The 20,681-nt window shown below is 32.3% G+C and overlaps 1 protein-coding gene and 1 pseudogene across 1 annotated transcript; both read right to left on the reverse strand.

Annotated features, from left to right (window-relative positions):
• Positions 1-1,122: 1,122 nt before the first annotated feature.
• LOC136997075 (uncharacterized) lies at positions 1,123-2,146 on the reverse strand (annotated as a pseudogene).
• A 7,798-nt stretch (positions 2,147-9,944) lies between these two features.
• Positions 9,945-20,460, reverse strand: LOC105676970 (A disintegrin and metalloproteinase with thrombospondin motifs 7-like). The gene is made up of 7 exons (XM_012375214.2): positions 20,242-20,460; positions 19,513-19,716; positions 18,660-19,396; positions 17,589-17,983; positions 10,867-17,521; positions 10,573-10,776; positions 9,945-10,453 (listed from the first exon to the last, which is right to left on the reverse strand). The coding sequence occupies exons 1-5, from the start codon at positions 20,356-20,358 to the stop codon at positions 16,995-16,997; spliced, it is 1,980 nt and encodes a 659-aa protein (XP_012230637.1). The 5' UTR covers positions 20,359-20,460; the 3' UTR covers positions 9,945-10,453; positions 10,573-10,776; positions 10,867-16,994.
• Positions 20,461-20,681: the final 221 nt, after the last annotated feature.

Genomic DNA, 20,681 nt, shown 5'->3' on the forward strand with positions numbered 1-20,681 from the left:
TTTCCAGTTTTTTGTATTATTTCCTTCCTGACCGGTACGTGTTTGAAAAGAACACTCGGCGGTGCTAGAACTGACTTCTTGCTGCAATTTACAATTTCTTCATCAGAATCAGTGTCTTCAAAGAGCCTATTTCGTACTCTTTTTCGTTTTCCTCTTCCAGTTTCTTTTTCAGTCTCATAGGCTGAACCTTATGCCACAAAACCTCTAACATCAGCTCTTGCTTTTATATAGAGATCTGAATAAAATTATATAGAAATCTGAATGAATAAATATTAGAATAGAAAAAAATGAAATAAATTACAAATGTTTACATAATAATTCAAGTGACTTCAAAATTCACTTACCGTAATACCTTAAGACCTCAATTGAATACTTTGGCCAAGATCGGTCTACTACTTTTTCCTTTCTAACAAAATTGCCAGCATCTTGATCAGATGGAGGCCAATAGGTGAAACCTTTCATTTCATCATCAATATCAGTTAGTCATTTGGTAAGGCCAATCTCATAATTAATTTCTTCCTCATCACTTTTATCATCTTCGCGTGCAAACTTTAATACTGCAAACTAAATTACAAAATTAAACATTAGCAATTCTAGCTAGTTCTAAATGATATGATATAGATCAGGGCTCGGAATTATTTCATCTTTTCGGCCGATTTTCGGTATATGCCTCCTTTCCTCTTTTTACCGCGCGCGCGGCAGACGCTACGGCCAGCGCCGCCGAGCGTTAGGAGCGGCGCTATTCGATTAATGTTAAAAAAATTTATTAAAAATATATTTTTCCTCAATAGCAATAGTACCTCATGGGTGACGTGGAAATCTATTAAAATATTTTTACATAATAAATTTAAAAATAAAAAAAATATTTTTAATAAATTTTTTTAACTTTTAATGATCAAGGGAGAAGAACCTAACGTTTATCGGATAGCGCCGCTCCTAACGCTCGGCAGCGTTGGCTCAAGCGGCTGCCGCGCGCGCGGTAAGAAGAGGAAAGGAGGCGTATACCACGAGAATCGGCCGAAAAGATGAAATAATTCCGAGCCCTGATATAGATAATAAAATTATGCATGCGTACTTTCATATAGGAAAATTTTGGACTGTGAAGGATGCGGTTTAAAATCATCATAGTGCTTGAAAAATTGAAAATGTATGCAACAATGGTACACGTAAAAAAGAGTCACGATCTGGTATAAGCCAACATTTAGCTTTTATTTCAGATATTGACAAAATTCTCACATTTTCACTTATCTGAGAGACAGACACGATTCCAAGAATAAATGAAGGAAGAGGATATGTATAAAAATCCTTAGTTTGTTAGAATGGTCTTCCCACTAAAAATACTACATTTTTACTGTAAACAATATCTTCAAGGAGTATTACTTCATCAGTAATTGATATAAAGCATGAATCCTTTTTCCCAGTTTGTAGGATAACATCATCTATAGAAATACGCTTATAGTGTACTCTATGCACAATTTCAGTTTGTGGTGTTTGTCTTTTAGATAATCTAATTTTTGGAGTATTGGTTTCTAATATCACTGGTACAGATACATTTCTCTCCAAATCTTTATTGACAACCTGATGTAAGAGCTTGTATCCAGATTGAAGTAAGTCCTTAATAGATTTCAGAAAATTTTCATATCTAAATGCACTAAAACATTCTAAATGGTCACGTAAGGCACATTCTTCTGCCAAATGAGATAGTGCATGGACATTGTACAACGAACTTCTTTCCATATATAGTAGCAGCATGTATAATAAATGTTTTTAATAACTGATTTGCATAATCATTCATAGAATGAACCAGGACAGGATTTGACAATATATATATAGCCGAATGTAATAAAAGAAAATGCTTGTAAATATTTTCATTCAAAAAGTTCCTGAAAGTCCTTAGGATATCATTATACAGGCACAATCTACGAAATTCTGTTTCTTTGAAAAATTTCAATTCTTCTAATTATGGATTTCTGTTAAAATCTTGAGGGCAATAATCTGAGAGAAATTCTAATGCTTTTGATATTGCAGCAACAGTAATTCTATGAAGTTTTCATAAACAATTCCATTTACACCAAGCTGTGATCAACCTTTTAAAGACACTCAGATGTACAAGATGGAGACTATCTAATCGGAATTGTGATACCATTCCAGTATTGATCCTTTCTAATATAGAATGATCTTGGTGATGTTGGGGTTGAGTTTGTTGCAAAAATAAATAATCAGTTCTTGGATTTTCATCTAGATTAATATATGTCACTCTATCTTCAATCCATTTGCCTACAACAGTACACTTCTCGCAAGAAGCATAGCCGCAGTGACCTATGCAACACTTCACAAAAGAGCGAGCAGGTGCATTACAAATATAATGCCTTATTTGAAATGGATATCTCCTATTATTAAAAACATAACCATTATTTAGCAGATCTTCTACTTCATTCACATACTGAAGATGTTTATTCCTGCATTCATAGGGCCGGTCAAAGCGCGGTCAGAAGCGCTTTCTGTAAAATGTTATTCTGTTCCGAAGTGGGGTGTTCTTTTCGTTTTCCCACTTCAGGGTATCATAATAGCAGCGCGCTACTACCGTTTGGCTTCTTCTTGTCTCGGCTTGTGAATGTTATATTTTTTGTCTTTATTCATTATAACCATATTTGTAACGACTATTAAGTCCTAAGCTAAATATATATTGTGTAAAACGAACACAATTGTTCTCGTTAATACGCCTGCCTTTACAAATACTCTCCAAGATAAATATTTAAATCTTGAAGATCTGTTTTTCCAAAATAAATGGCTACAATAAAAGGAGCATTTTTAGTCATTGTAAGATAGCTTAAAATTGGCCAAAACTTTGCCTTGGAGGATTTAAATAGTGGTAATCCGTCTATATTTATATCATTAATAACTTTACCATACATATGTAAATATGGTTCCAGCTGCATAGTATCCAAATTTTTTCTGATACCTTTATATCACATCTGTGATCCATCATGAAATTCATGTATCTTCAAATTTACTGGAGTACTCAACAGAGTTTTATATGATTTAGGTATATCAACAAAAACAGTACTTAATTTTCTAAGTAGATCATCCAGTTTTTTCATTGAAAGATATCCTCCCTCTAAAGCCCACTCTCGAATTAATTGAATAAGATACTGTTCTTTTTCATCCTCATTAACAATAAGAACAATAAGAACATTTTCATTGTCATCTTCACTATTATCGGAATTATCATCCTGTTTTTCACTCTGTAAGCTAACATTAGATTGAATATCTGTATTCTCTTCATTATCATTGTCCTCTCTATCACTGGTCAATTGCAGATTCACATTATCACTTAAAAACTCTATAAAATTAGCTTGTTCAAAATCATTGCACACATGATTTTCATTCAAATCAATAGATTCATCATTATTCTTATCATTGTTATTTCGCCGAATTTGTTTATATATACGGTAAAATATATCATCCACTTTCATTCTTTTGGATGAAATTCTAAGTGCCTCTCTTTGTAATCTCCTTTTATACGTTCTACAAATCTGATAAAGTCAGAAAAATACCGGGCAAATTATATTCTACCGCAACGCTCGGAATTAGTTGCACATTTCGAGCCGATTCAGGAGACGACGCCTCCTGTTCCCCCACTACCGCCCGGCCGCTGGCGGCCGAGCCGCCGATAGCTCTGGCTTGGCTTAGGAGCGTTTTATATTAGAAATAGGCTGAATTGTTTAGGCATCTCTCAGGAAATCGTAACATTTTCTTCACTACATAAATAATGTTTATTTTCTCATTAATACATAATATATATATATTTAATTATTAATAAAAATAAACATTATTTATGTAGCAAAGAAAATATTACTATTTTCTGAGAGGTGCCTCAACAACCCAGCCTATTTCTTATACACTCACCCGAAAAAAAAGCGGTACACTGAAAATGTGGGAAAAATTCATCAAATTTCAACTGACGATAACTTCGTAAATAATAAAGATAGAAAGTTCTATAAAATATGGAAATGAAGCTAAAAATCTCTACTTTAAAAATCAATTTATTTCAATGTTGCAAAATAAATTTATTGAAAATGGCGGATGACAAAGCGCGAGCATGCAAAATTGAAAAATAATGGTTCGAGTTTGCGACGGTGCACGGTATAAACAAAAAATTGTAGCTTATTGGGATCAAAAGCGTACGAAAGTACAGAGTCTCCTCTTTAAAATGCTTTTTTATGCATCTCGATACGATGATTTTTCGCCGAGAGATTCGCATTTGAAGAAAAAGGCAGATTCTTACTTCAAATGCGAATCTCTCAGCGAAAAATCATCGTATCGAGATGCATAAAAAAGCATTTTAAAGAGGAGACTCTGTACTTTCGTACGCTTTTGATCCCAATAAGCTACAATTTTTTGTTTATACCGTGCACCGTCGCAAACTCGAACCATTATTTTTCAATCAATTGTTTTGCATCCGAAGGAGATGTCTGCAGATCTTTTGTGATTTCTCCGCCCTGACTTTTTGTTTATGCTCGACCGCACATTGCGAGAAGAGTGCTTGATTTCTCTTGATCTTTTTCTTTCGAGACGCGTTACTTATTCGTACGACTTCGTCAAAGTAAACAATAATTAATCTTTTCGCATTGAAATTATTGGTCAATTATGGCGACGATAAGTCCTGAAAAAGCTGCTCAAGTTGTAGCGTTAATTGAAGATGGGAGAAGTCGAAGGTACGTTGCTGAGGCACTTGATTTATCAGTGTCAACCGTGCAACGTGCTTATGCTAGGTACTTGGAGACTAATTCTGTCCAAAGAAGACCTGGTTCGGGACGTCCTCGTTGTACGAATGAAAACGATTTATTGTTTTAAATTCATTAAGAGACAGACATCGAACGGCTGTTCAAATTCGAAACAATTTAAGAGATGTCCGCGAATGTAATGTATCCGTTGACACTATTCGAAACAGATTAGCGGAACACGGTCTTTTTCCGCGCAGGCCAGCAAATGTACCTTCGCTTATGCGTCGCCATCGCGTAACTCGACTCAATTTTGCTGTCGAGCATGCAGGCTGGACATATGCAGAATGGAGTACCGTTCTTTTTAGCGACGAATCTCGTTTTTGTCTGTATTCTTCAGACGGACGAGAACGAGTATACCGTCGCGTTGGAGAACGATTTGCAGACTGTACTGTAAGTGAGAGGCCTAGAAGTAAGAATCTGCCTTTTTCTTCAAATGCGAATCTCTCGGCGAAAAATCATCGTATCGAGATGCATAAAAAAGCATTTTAAAGAGGAGACTCTGTACTTTCGTACGCTTTTGATCCCAATAAGCTACAATTTTTTGTTTATACCGTGCACCGTCGCAAACTCGAACCATTATTTTTCAATCAATTGTTTTGCATCCGAAGGAGATGTCTGCAGATCTTTTGTGATTTCTCCGCCCTGACTTTTTGTTTATGCTCGACCGCACATTGCGAGAAGAGTGCTTGATTTCTCTTGATCTTTTTCTTTTGAGACGCGTTACTTATTCGTACGATTTCGTCAAAGTAAACAATAATTAATCTTTTCGCATTGAAATTATTGGTCAATTATGGCGACGATAAGTCCTGAAAAAGCTGCTCAAGTTGTAGCGTTAATTGAAGATGGGAGAAGTCGAAGGTACGTTGCTGAGGCACTTGATTTATCAGTGTCAACCGTGCAACGTGCTTATGCTAGGTACTTGGAGACTAATTCTGTCCAAAGAAGACCTGGTTCGGGACGTCCTCGTTGTACGAATGAAAACGATGACCGATTTATTGTTTTAAATTCATTAAGAGACAGACATCGAACGGCTGTTCAAATTTGAAACAATTTAAGAGATGTCCGCGAATGTAATGTATCCGTTGACACTATTCGAAACAGATTAGCGGAACACGGTCTTTTTCCGCGCAGGCCAGCAAATGTACCTTCGCTTATGCGTCGCCATCGCGTAACTCGACTCAATTTTGCTGTCGAGCATGCAGGCTGGACATATGCAGAATGGAGTACCGTTCTTTTTAGCGACGAATCTCGTTTTTGTCTGTATTCTTCAGACGGACGAGAACGAGTATACCGTCGCGTTGGAGAACGATTTGCAGACTGTACTGTAAGTGAGAGGCCTAGAAGTAAGAATCTGCCTTTTTCTTCAAATGCGAATCTCTCGGCGAAAAATCATCGTATCGAGATGCATAAAAAAGCATTTTAAAGAGGAGACTCTGTACTTTCGTACGCTTTTGATCCCAATAAGCTACAATTTTTTGTTTATACCGTGCACCGTCGCAAACTCGAACCATTATTTTTCAATTTTGCATGCTCGCGCTTTGTCATCCGCCATTTTCAATAAATTTATTTTGCAACATTGAAATAAATTGATTCTTAAAGTAGAGATTTTTAGCTTCATTTCCATATTTTATAGAACTTTCTATCTTTATTATTTACGAAGTTATCGTCAGTTGAAATTTGATGAATTTTTCCCACATTTTCAGTGTACCGCTTTTTTTTCGGGTGAGTGTATAAAACGCTCTTGCGCCAGAGCTATCGGCGGCTCGGCCGCCAGAGGCCGGGCGGTAGTGGGGGAACAGGAGGCGTCGTCTCCTGAATCGGCTCGAAGTGTGCAACTATTTCCGAGCGCTGTTCTACCGCAACATTCTAGAAGTCTAATTTCATTGCCTATACATTTTCCCGAAAGTATTTGATTGATTGTGATATTATGCTAGACTTTTCTAATACATCTTACATATCAATTATATTAGCACGTTTTAAGCATATTTATGATAATCACTACTTATATAACTACCAATGTAATGTAGGTTTCTTTCTATTGTAATGTATTATACTCTTTAATTATTTAATTTCTACCATTTCATGTAAGAATACGTAAGATATCAGTAAAGCATAATATACTTATAATTTTTTCTACCTATCACTAAAGATAGAATACTATAAAATAACCAATAATAGCTTATTGCTAAGTCTACTAGATAGTTGGAAAATATGAAACATGTTGTTTTCGTTAATAGTAAACCTAAATAAAGCTTGAAATTTAATATATATTATCTTGATATTGTTAACTAGTGTACTAAGTTAGTTTATCCTACCAATGTTATCTAGGAAGAGTAGAATGATACTTTACATATAATTACTTTAGTCATAAACCATGAATCGGTAAATGCTCAAGAGCTTTTGCATATGTGGCAAATGAATGTATTATAAAATTTCTATATTTGTTATATATTAAATGTAACATTACAAGTCAGCCGGATTAATTGAAAAAATTTGAAAAAAAAGGAAACAACGAGGCAAAAATTACACATACTGTAATAGACCTTGTAGATCAATATTTTTTTGTATATATATTTTACTTAATAAGAAAAATGTTGTTTTTATTAAATATTAAATATTAAAATTAGCAAATATATTAGAACTCACTCGTTTCTAACATCGTTCGGTGAACTGGCTCTTAAGTTCAATAAATCAATTATTTGTACTAAATAAATTTTGAATATGATTCGATTACGTAATGTGCATTTCTTTATTTTAATTTTTATTATTACTTCAAATATAGTATACAAATACAAATTTATATAACATCGGTAAATTATTAAAACATAACATATTGGGTGACGTTATCGTTCTCGTTGATCTTCTTCGGAAACATTTTCTTATACCAAATAAAAATGCTTGTACTTTATTTATTTATTCTCCTTTTTTGTGAGAATGTTAATTATTATCTAATAATTTAAAACAATTTTTTTTTTGCTTTTAATAATATCAATGAATGAAATTCGATTTAGATGCCGGTAATTTGATCAAATTTTTCGTCCATTTGTTTTCATCGAGCAAGGAATGGACGATACACAAAACAGAAGTTAATAATGACAATTCGTACGACTGTATATCAGATAAATAATCTGCAACTACTAAACAACTTGACTAACGGTTGTAAATTAATTTACGCACATTTCGTAATTTTCTGATCTTTCTTCACACATGTTGATAGTCTCCCGAATATTGTTCTTCAAATGAGTAGTTTTCCGGAAGACAATAATGCTGCCGGCAATAATAATCCTGACCATCTTCATCTTTGTGACACCACGTTCCATCGGGGAAGTATGGAAACGAAATGTACGGGTAATTTTCAAAATCGAACATTATTTCACGTACTGGGTAGTAAGTACTTGTATTCTTTAGTAGACAGAATATAGTGCAGGCTATCCATGGTTTCTCGACATCATGAGAGGCCTGCTTCCATGAGGATCCTATCCAATTTTTCAGTTGGATTGTTGGATATCTGAAGTTGGACGTTTTCAGTGTTCCTCCGAATATCCTGCATATTATCAGAGCAAACCGATCGATTGTTCGGCTGATGAAAAAATTACAGCTGAAATCATTGCATATAACAACATCGTAATACGGTCCTTTGCAATTGGCCGTTCTTTTATTTCGTTGTACGCAAAATCGTCGTCTGACTTGTACGCCTTTAGATTTCTCGATGCAACTGCTTTTACAGGGGCCTACTTCCCATTCACTCCATTTATCCTTTCTATAATAATTAAAGATATATGGCGGTTCTTGAACGGGCACGCATTTTCCACCGCGGCATTCTCTCCCGGGTGCGCAATATGTTCCTGAAAAAGGAATTAAATTAATTGCATTAAATTAAAAAGTATGTGAGAAATTAACAAAAGAAAGCGTACCATCCAACGGCGCTCCAATGCGATTATATGATGTCTTATCGTCGGACTTCATACTAGGCATCTCGCATTCCAAAGTATGACATATATCATGCAACGTGACTACGTTCGCATCATGGTCACGAAAATATAATTCGCATTGTGCTTTGGCAGTCCATTCTCTTCCGGGTAAATCGTGATAACGCAAATGATAGAATGCATATGCGTCATCAAGGTTTATCGATCTCGCCTGATTTCTAAGACACTCATTGTCGAGTTCTTCAATTTGGTTACGACTACACTCGGACCATGTTGCCTGGCCTCTTTTTATCCAGTTTTCGCTCATCAAGTAAATGTTCTCATTACATTTCCCACCCATCTCTTTATCGTGACGTACTCCTAAACTTTGAAACAAATAAATAATTTATTTTTACAATATATTTACTTCTTATCGTTTATTTGAAATACTTTTATATAAACAAACTGAATAATAAAAGAATTATATCTCTAAAAAAAAATGTCTTTATTTTTTATCAAATATAATATAATAATAGCTGCAATTGGTGAAAAATAATTTATTTTTCACGTAGTAACTTATTCGTCTACACTGAGACATTGTAATAAACACCGATTTTAAATTGAGATAATTCAAGTGTACGAAAGTCAAATACATTGATCTCACAACAAATAATCAGAAGTGTTAATAATAATTTTTTAAAATAAATTCCTACTTAATTCATACATTTTAATTCTTCGTTATGAAATCAATGTATTTAATTTTCGAACACTCGAAATATCTCAATCTGAGGTCGGTATATATTTTGCTTTCTCAATATAGACGAATAAATTTTTATATGAAAAGTTCATTATTTTGCATCAACAACTGCGACGACTCCGTAACCATTATTATATAATTAATAGATTACCATACGAGTCTTTCTCTTTCTCTTTGTCTTTAAATATATACATATATTGTACAATCAAATAAATTCTTATAAAAAATAGTATTTATAAATAATATATACGTAAAATAAATATATATAAACTTACACATGAGCAATTTCATGAGCAGCAATGTGGGTTGATGTAAAGCCAGTATGTATTGTTCTAGGTTTAGCATCGAATTTTGCTATTGCGCAAGACAAGCGCCCACACACTTGCCCTACATAGGCTAATCCCGCAACTCTATCTTTATCTTGTTTTGTCATTGAAAAATCTAATCCAGATATTTAAAGACCAATGTCCCAATGACACTTTTTTCTAAGACCAAGATTCGTGTAATTGCAGAACGATTCGAGTATTTTCGAAGCAGTGAATATTTCCTTTTTCTCAAAATCGTAAACTGGTAAATCTTTCGGTTGTTTTTGCATAATTTCTAAATGCACCAATCTAATATCGATAGAAACACCCAAACTTGGATGATGGAACAAAATTTGGATTTGATTCACGTATGCAAATATCAGATTGCGTAACTTTTCATAATTAAAACGTAAAAAAAATTTGATCAGTGGCTGATCTGTCGAGGAAAACCGCCAATTCTACGATTAATTTCTGTTGCGTATTTCGCACGAAACGTTGCTTCGACTTGAAAATGTCGAAATGATAAAGATTTGAATTAGCAAAATGTTGCAGTGATCTTTTGATAAGGTGAGGTTTTCCGAATGAAAGATTAATTTGTTCTTGAACGTAAATGTCGTCGAGTGAAGACAAAGACGCAAGGTCATTCCGCAAAGGTTTAATCTCAAAGTTGTCGTTCTTTAGAAAAACGAGTCCTTCCTACATTAAGAAAATATTCATTTGTTTTTTGTTTCTCATGTTCATGTATAAAATAAGAAATAATAAAGGTTAAAAGTAAAAATTTTAAGACAATTCGTATTTTACATGATACTACCGACCAATCCATATTCGTCGCAAAAGTTGATAATTGCTGAACTGACATGATCTCTGTGAATATATAAACAAGAGTCCGATGCTTTCAACTGCGACAACTTGTCTTTTAAATGATATTTCCATACTTCATACTCTGACAATACAATCCGATCGTTTTTATGCAAGTTCAGTTGAATCAATTGTCCAAAAACTTTTAGAGTCAATGATATCTATAAATGGATGACAATTAAGAAAATACTTGGTGATTATGGCATATTTTAAACGTTGCACAATGAAGCAGTACAATAAAACGTACGTACCTCTTTTGCGCCTGTCGGGTTCCATGCCGGCAGCAGTATTGTTTCAGTATCTTGCGTGATATATGCATACGTTTCATTTAGCAAGGTTATTAACACCAATTTTAGTATAAAAAACATTTTACTTTTTGCGTTTCCCAATTTTAAATTATATATTAAGTAATTTATACAGACACGTTAGAATACTCTTATGTTCATCGTATCTCATAAGATCGCGTATCAAACACGTACTGGCATCTGTATTTAGGAATATGTTTCGTGTCGTTTGACTTTTGTTGTATATTCCTTCTTTGCTATATGTGTATGTATAAATATTATTTCGGAAACCCAAATTTGAAAAGAGAGAGTGGTGCTTATGATATCAGTATAGATTTGGAAATTGAAATTTATTGCTAATATGTATAGTCAGGGCCGCGCCAACCCGAGGGTGCAAAGAGTGCATTGCACCCGGGCGGCACAACAAAGGGGGCGGCAAATTCAGTTTGTTTTATTTATGAATCCCAGTTATTGCGTGAATTATTCGAAAAATCTTTCACAGATATAGAATTTTGATTCTCTTCTATTTTTTTTTTTTTTGAAGGTTTTGTTATAGATTTTATATTTTTTGTGCCGATTCTGTTTTGTTAATCCGACGTCATACATATGTGACACATAATTAAAAAAACAAAAGTATGGCTGTGGTAATAATGCGATATTGTTAATAGCGATTCTCGTTTGTTGTTTGTGTGGACTCGAAAGCCGTAGATCGTAGACCGCTGTCAGTGCTCGGAATTAGATACCCATTACTCAAAATTTTGATCGTATTGATTACATTTAACGAATACGTTTTGAACTTATTAGTTTTTGTTGGTCAATGTTTCAGAAAAATACATATAAGCAAAGGTAAATTACTTTTTTATAATGTATATATTTAATATAATATTAAACCGTTAATAAATATATATTCTTCTAGTTTAAAATTTATAACATAACTATGTTTACTTATTATCTATAATACGTATTCATTGACTTTAATTATTTTGTTAATTAAAACTAAAAATTAAACAATTTTATGTCAATTTATGTTATGTTAATATTGTTAGTGTTGTAGCTTGACTTTTTTAATAAAAATAATTGATTTTTTCTCAACATGCTAAAAAGTTAATTGATTATCTATACATGTCAGATGGAAAAAAAGGCTTTCAAGAGCTGAATATCAAAAGTAGAAATTAGAAAAAGAAAAAAATATTAGTAAAAATACAACTAATATTTCAAAATTTTTTGAGCCCACGTTTTCAAAAAATGTAAAATGTACTGAACTTCCAAAAGAAAACGTTTATACAGAAGAGAATCAAGATTTCACATCTACAAAGGATTCGTTTAATAGTCCGTGCAACATCGAAGGCGTCTCCAATACTAAAAGCGTATCAGTTACAAATGTAAGTGCCTCTTGTATAAACGAAACTGTCAGCAGTACATCTGAAAAAAACGTGCACTACAGATGAAAGCTCCTACAATATTGATGATTTTCATGATCCAGGATTGTGGCCTAAAATTTTAATAGTGTTAGAATGACTTTAATTGATATTGGACCAAGACAAATTCAAAACTTTAACTTTCCCGTAGATAGTAAAAAAAAGTCATTTTCTTCAGAATATTATTATAAACATTTAAGTAATAACGAAAAAGTTCACAGAAATTGGTTATTATATTTAAAATTAAAAGACGCCGCGTATTGTTTTTGTTGTAAACTTTTTAATAATAAAATTAACGTTTTTAATAATGAAGATGGTTTTAAGGATTGGCAACATCTATCTAGAACTTTAGAACGACACGAAAAAAGTGAAAAACATGTTAAAAGTTTTAAATCGTGGGTTGATCTCAATAAGTCATTAAAATATGATAGAACGGTTGATACAATTAATGAAAATATCATTAAACTAGAAAAAAATCGATGGAAATTAGTACTTGAAAGAATTATACATGTAATTCAATATTTGGCAGTACAAAATTTGGCGTTAAGAGGTACCAATAATAAATTGTATAAAGAAGAAAATGGAAATTTTTTGAAATTAATTGAAATGATTGCTCAATTTGATAATGTCATGTTAGAACATATAAATCGTATACAAAATGATAATAATAAAATGCCTCATTATTTGGGTGATCGAATTCAGAACGAATTAATATCTATAATAGGTAAAAATGTAAAAAATCAAATTATAGAGATGTTAAAATTGAACAAATATTATGCAGTTATAATAGACTCTACTCCGGACGTATCTCATGAAGAACAAGTAACTATCGTTGTACGATATGTGCATTTAAATAATGAGAACAAAAAAATTGAAATAAAGGAACAATTTTTAGGCTTTTGTTCTATTTCAGATACAACAGATAAAGGGTTAACAAATTTTCTTATTGATTTTTTATATCAAGAAAATATTAATATTTACGACATGCGTGGTCACGCATTACGATAATGGGGCAAACATGAAAGGGAAACACAACGGCCTTCAAAAAAGAATTTTGGATATTAATCCAAGAGCATTTTATGTACCGTGCGCCGCGCATACCTTAAATTTGGTAGTTAACGATGCCGTGAAGGCTTCTCTAGAAATAGAAAATTTTTTCAACATTATTCAAGAAATATACGTATTTTTTTCGACATCGATATATCGTTGGAAAATTTTAAAAGACGAATGTCCCACTTTAACTGTGAAACGAGTTAGTGAAACAAGGTGGGAAAGTAGAATTGATGCTGTTAAGGTATTCAGATATAATTTAGATTCAATATATGATGCTTTATTTAATTTGTATAATGATCAATCCCGAGATAGTAACAGCAGAAATCTCGCCAAATCTTTACTAACAAGAATAAAGTCGTATAAATTTATATGTTCTGTGGTAATTTGGTATCAAATTTTATCCAAAATTAATGTTGTTAGTAATTTGATGCAAAAGTCTGATATAGTGCTACCAACAATAATACAAATGCTGAAGAACTTAACAGCTATTTAAAACAATGTAGATCTGATGACGGTTTCAAAGATATATTAGAAAATGCAAAACAAATTGCACAAGACATGGAGTGTGAAAATGAATTTCCTGCTTCTAGTGTAATTAGACCACGTAAGAAAAAAAACTTTTTATGTACGAAGCTATGGATGAAATAATTGACTCTCCGGAAAATTCGTTTAAGATTAATTTTTATTTTGTTATCTTAGATATAACAATAAGCAAAATAGATGAGCGTTTTGAACTTTTAAATGACCATAATAATACTTTTCAGTTTTTGAACGATATTTATCTATTAAAATCAATGAGTAAAGAGATGAAATTAAAATATTGCATAGACTTGCAAATTAAATTATCAGATGATTTACGAAAAGCAGCTGACATAGATGCACTTGAATTGTGTCAAAAAATAGAAAATATTTAGATTTATTTAAAACCTCAGATGAATCCATTAGCTGTTTTAGAATATATTTTTGCTAATGATCTTATTAGTATATTTCCAAATCTTGCAGTAGCTTTGCGCATATTTTTAACAATACCTGTAACAGTGGCTACGGGAGAAAGATCTTTCTCTAAACTAAAAATAATAAAAAATTATTTAAGATCGACTATGACACAGAAAAAATTGTCCAATTTAAGTATTATTAGTATTGAAAATAAGACAGCAACTGAACTAGATTTAAGTAATATAATAAATTAATTCGCAACAAAAAAAGCACGTAAAGTTAAATTTATATAGATTATATGTTAATATAATCAATTTTAATAACACTAAATGGTTATTAAAAATTCAAAACGTTCATATCTTGCTTATTGCCGTATCGAAGAGATTGAGCGCGATTGCGGCATAATGTATTACGACGTAAGCATTTTTAATATAGAATTCATAAATAAGATAAACTAAATATATATTAATATATATTTTAATATTTGTTTTTAATTTGGCAATTTATTTTACAAATTTATACTCCCTTCGGCGCGATTCTGAATATACATCTTTATGCTAGAATTTTATGCAATCTGTAAAAGTTACAGGAAAATCTAAAAGTTATTTTAATACTTACCTGGATAGATGAAAAATATTATCATAATATTTATATTTCGAATTTTTTTTCCTCTTGTTTTGCATATGATTTACCTGTAACTTTCAGAGATTATACAGTAATCGCTCATTAATTTGATATTTAATATGACAAATATATAATAAAAAAGGGCGGCAGTGTAGAATTCGCACCCGGGCGGCAAATACCCTTGGCGCGGCCCTGTGTATAGTATGTAATATGATTGGGGAAAACGTGTAAATCCGAGAGAATGTAAAGATTAACAACAGAGAGATCACAATTCTAAGTAAATTGAAAAGCAATTGATTAATTTGAGATCTCGAGATGTTCTGAGAAATCACATAATTTTTCTGAGAAGCAAAGTATTGCTCGCACGTTTAATTCACGTGCGATTCGCGCAATGCGGGTACCGCTCGTCGGGCTATATTAGAATCTGTATAACTGACGTATGAGTGACGTGTGATTGACGTATTCTTATGTGTATATTCTCCGTATGGGATTATGTTGAATTTAGAATTTAATTCCAAACAAAAGTGATTTGAATTAAAAATTTCTTTTGTTTATTTTAATAGCTTAAAGAACCATAAAGAAACTGATATGATAAAACTGACTGATTATAATGCACTTGAAACTATTGTGTTCAGCGTGAGGTATATGAATTTAAATTTAAAAAATACAAAGGCTATGTTTAATTTTTTTTCTTATTTAAATACATGTAATATAACTTTTAATCAAATTTGGTCTATTAATGCATCTGACAAGATATTGTATTAAAGAACTAGTGCAAAATTTACAAAGGTGGTATACATTTTTACTACATATATTATTTACATATAACATATGTATATATTATCAAACTTATTGTTAGTTGTTATATATATCGCCAGTTTTACATAGTTTTTGTGAATCTTTATGTGTATTTAATTTAAAAAAATTTTAATAAGTATATATACTGTAATACATTAGGTATAATTTTAAACGTTTATAAATTTATGAATGTGATATAAAATTTATGCTAAAACATATTGTTTATGCCAAATTTTTATCAATATTCTTCGATTTACTGATAAGTTATTAGTATTTGGTTCGTTGCAAATAATATCTCGAAGTTAACATAAAACAAGAATAAAGACGTTGCATTAATTACCTGTCTATTTTATTGAATGTCTAATAATATGTATTAGTTAACATCTCTATGTTCACATAAACAAAATTAAAATATTAATTGATAAGGTTAACCAAAATTCTATTTCTTTTCCATTAATTTCTAACAATATTGATCGATTTATTAAGAATTATTACATGTAGTTCATTATTAGTTGTTTGAAAAATTATGTAAAAACATTTTTATACTTTCTTAATAATTATAATTAATTGTATTTTGTAGTATAATTGATGCTACGTAAAACAGAAGTTAAGAAGGATAATTCGTCAGAATCAGACGATTGGTACATGAAGTAACAAACTGGACGGACGATTCTGGACTGATTACGTGCGTTTTGTGGTCCCAATTTCTTCACATCTTTGTTTGCGCATTGATAATTTGTTGAAAATTTTTTTCTAAATCGGTAAATCGAGAAACAATAATGCTTAGGGTAGTAATAATCTTTTCTTCAATGTTCCATCCGAAAAATACGGGATGAATTAAATCGATCTATTTCGTGGGGCGTAATAAGTAACGACGTCTTTTCGTCGACAGAATATGGTGAACGTCATTCATGGCATGTCAGTATCGTGAACTATTTGCACTTCCATCGCTGAAGCGTCCAATTACGGCGCATTAAGACTGAAAAAGTCGCATTTCATGGAATGAACTCGTCGATCGTCTTGCGTTTCTCATTGTGAGTAAAGAATGGACAATACACAAAACAGAAGTTAACAAGGACAATTCGTTCGACTCTAGGTAAGCAAATAACGATTGTAAAATTAAGTAACGTGCGTTTCGTAATTTCTTTGGATCCTTCTTCACACAGGTCGATAATCTCTCGGATATTGTTCTTCAAATGAGTAGTTTTCCGGCAGACAATAATGCTGGCGGCAGTAATAATCCTGACCATCTTTATCTTTGTGACATCACGTTCCATCGGGAAAGTATGGGAACGAAATATATGGATACTGATCGAATTCGAACATTATTTCACGTATTGGGTAATAAATACTTGTATTCTTTAGTAGGCAGAATATAGTGCAGGCTATCCACGGTTTCTCGACATTATGAAACCGCTGCCTCCATAAGGATCCTATGTTATTTTCCAGTTGGATTGGATGATTGTGCTTTTGCAGTGCGGACCTGAATGCGTTGCATATTAACTGAGCAAACTGAGAGATTGTTTTGCGTTTGAAGTCATTACAGCTGAATTCATTGCACATAACAACATCGTAATACGGTCCTTTGCAATTCGCCGTTCTTATATTCCGGTGTTCGCAAAATCGTCGTCTGATTCGTACGCCTTTAGATTTCTCGATGCAACTGCTTTCACAGGGGCCTACTTTCCATTTACTCCATTTATCCTTTCTATAATAATTAAAAATATATGGCGGTTCTTGAACGGGCACGCATTTTCCACCGCGACATTCTTTCCCGAGTGCGCAATAAGTTCCTGAAAACAAATAAATTTAATTAATTAAACTAAAAAGTATGTAAAAGATCAGCAAAAGAATGTGTACCTTCCAACGCCGGTCCGATGCGAATGTGCGATGTTTTATCGTGGGACGTTAAATGAGGATCTGGCGTCTCGCATTCTAAGGTATCACATATATCATGCAACGTTACGACGTTCGCATCATGGTCACGAAAATATAATTCGCATTGCGCTTTGGCTGTCCATTCTCTTCCGGGTAAATCGTGATAATGCAAATGGTAGAATGCATATGCGTCATCGAGATATTTTGATCTATTCTGTTGTTCAAGACACCATTTGTCGACATCTTTCTTTTCAATTATGTTACGACTACAATTGGACCATGTTATTTGACCTCGTCTTATCGGGTTAAAGCCCATCACGTATTTGTCCTTATCACATTTCCCACCATTAGGATCTTCATCGTGTTCCATTCCAAAACTTTAAACAGATAAATAATTGATTTTCAAAATATCGTGCACTTCTTATCGATTATGTGAGATCTTTTTGTATATTTTATAGTTTATTAACAGTAAACACACTGAATAATGAAAGAATTAAATATCTAAAAAAATGGTGCTACTATTTTTTTATTCTTTATCTAATATGATACAATAATGGCTGCGGTATTTTAGTGTGAATTAATTTATTTCCATACAGAAACTTATTCGTCTACACTGTGACATTAAAATATACACCGATCTCAAATTGGGATACTTCGAGTGTACGAAAATTAAATACAATGATCTTACAAGAGAGAATCAGAATGTTTAATAATTTTTTAAAATAATTTTCTATTTAATTCATACATTCTATTTCTCTTTTGTGAGATCAATGTATCTAATTTTTCACTCAAAGTATCTCAATCTGATATCGGTGTACATTTTAATGTCTCAATGTGGAGGAATAAATTTCTATCTAAAAAATAAATTATTTCGCACCAACAACTGCTGCGTAGCAATTATTATAGATTTGAAAGATTAACATACGCGATAGCCTTTCTCTTTATTTATTGTCTTTAAATATATACATACATATGTTACACAATCGAATAAATTTTTATAAAAAATATTATTTATAAGTAATATATACATGAAATAAGTAAATATAAACTTACATGTGACCAATTTCATGAGCAGCAATGCGGGCTGATAATGCGAAGCCAGAATTTGTGGTTCTAGGCATAGCACCGAATTTTGCTACCGCGCAAAAATGCCAGTGGTTGCACAAGTTCACCCCTGGAAAGGTAAGTCCCGAAACCATCTCATTACCATGTCTGTGCTTATGAAAATTTAATCCGGTTAAGTAAAGAGCAAGATCCCAATGATGTTTTTTAAAAAGACTATTAGTCGAATATCTGCAGAACGAGTTAAGTATTTCCGCACCGCTGAATACTTCTCTTTCGTTGAAGTCATAAACTGGCAAATCTTTCGGTTGTTCTTTCATAATTTCTAAATGTACCAACCAAATATCGATGGGATCACCAAAACTCGGATGACGGAACAACATTTGGATTTGATTCACGTATGCAAATATCAGATCGCGTAACTTTTCATCATTATAATATAAAAAATTGTTGTTTTTATCAGTTGCTGATTCGTCGAGAAAAACGGCCAGTTCTAAGATTAATTTTGGTTGTGTATTTCGCACGTAACGTCGCTTCGGCTTGAAATTGTCGAAATGATAAAGATTTGAATTAGCAAAATATTGCAGTCTTTTGATAAGGTGAGGTTTTCCGAATGAAAAATTAATTTGTTCTTGAACGCAAATGTCGTCAAGTAATGACAAAGACGCAAGGTCGTTCCGCAAAGGTCTAATCTCAAAGTTGTCGTTTTTCAGAAAAACGAGTCCTTCCTATATTAAAAAAATATTTATTTGTTTTTTGCATTTCATGCTTATATATAAAACAAAGAGCAATAATGGTTAAAAGTAAAAATTTCCAGACAACTCGTCTTTTATATGATACTGACCAATCCATGTTCGTTGCAAAAGTTGATGATCGCTGAACTGACATGATCCTTGTGAATATATAAACAAGGATCCGATGCTTTCAACTGCGACAATTTGTCTTTTATATGATATTTTAATACTTCATACTCAGGCGATACAATCCGATCGTTTCTATGCAAGTTTAGTTGAATCAATTGTCCGAAAACTTTTAGAGATAATGGTATCTGTAATTAGATAACAGTTAAGAAAAGACTTGGTGATTTTCGCATAGTGTGTTGGCAGTGCCGGATCTACACATAAGCTAGATAAACTACAGCTTAGGACCTCACATTATAAGAGAGTCTCCTTAGTATAGAAAAAATTTTAAAAAATGTATTTTTAATCAGATTTGTTAATCAAATTGATAATAAAATAATTACAGCAAAAAATTATTAAAATAATAAAAAATAATTTTTGTAACAGACGAAAACGAATGTTTTAAACAAAATTGGATCCCGATATTTTATATTATTCGTTTGAAATGTGAGTTGCAATAAATGCGAACATATATGTGTATGTATATTATTGTATATTATGTTTTGTTATTCCTATAAGCCCGTTGTGATAGGTTTTTTTTTTAATCGCTCGAACTATTGAAAAAATGAAATTTTGGAGAAATATGGGGGCCTCCTTAAGATCATAGCATAGAGGCCACAAAATCGTACATCCTGTGTGTTGGACATTGAGCAATGAATAAGGCAGTACAGTACCTTTTTTGCGTCTGTCGGATACCATGCTGGCAGCAATGTTGTTTCGGTATTTTGCGTGATATACGCGTATGTTTCATTTAGTAAGATTATTAACACCAACTTCAGTATAAAAAACATGTTGCTTTATGAGTTTTTCAATTTTCAATTATATATTAAATAATTTATATAAACACGTTAGAATACTCTCATGTCCGTTATATCTCATAAGATTGCGTACCAAACACATACTGGCACATCTGTATTTAGGAATATGCTTCGTGTCGTTTGACTTTTATTGTATATTATCTCCTTGCTACATGTATATGTATAAACATTTTTGTTTTTGAAATATAAATTTGTGAAGAGTAGTACTTATTGTAAGTACGACAGTAGGTTTAGAAAATGCAATTTATTGCTAATATGTGTAATATGTAACATTATTGAGATAGGCGTCTAAATCC

This window comes from Linepithema humile, chromosome 1, assembly GCF_040581485.1.
Source record: "Linepithema humile isolate Giens D197 chromosome 1, Lhum_UNIL_v1.0, whole genome shotgun sequence".
Classification (NCBI taxonomy): Eukaryota; Metazoa; Arthropoda; class Insecta; order Hymenoptera; family Formicidae; genus Linepithema; species Linepithema humile.

What these genes read in the sequence shown, in the direction of transcription:
- LOC105676970 (XM_012375214.2), bottom strand. Translation starts at nt 20,358, where the DNA reads ATGTTTTTTATACTGAAGTTGGTGTTAATAATCTTACTAAATGAAACA. An exon ending in TTTGCAACGAACATGGATTG is followed by an intron (nt 19,397 to 19,512) that starts GTCAGTATCATA and finishes TTTTTAATATAG; the next exon opens with GAAGGACTCGTTTTTCTGAA. An exon ending in GCTCATGAAATTGGTCACAT is followed by an intron (nt 17,984 to 18,659) that starts GTAAGTTTATAT and finishes ATCTGTTTAAAG; the next exon opens with TTTTGGAATGGAACACGATG.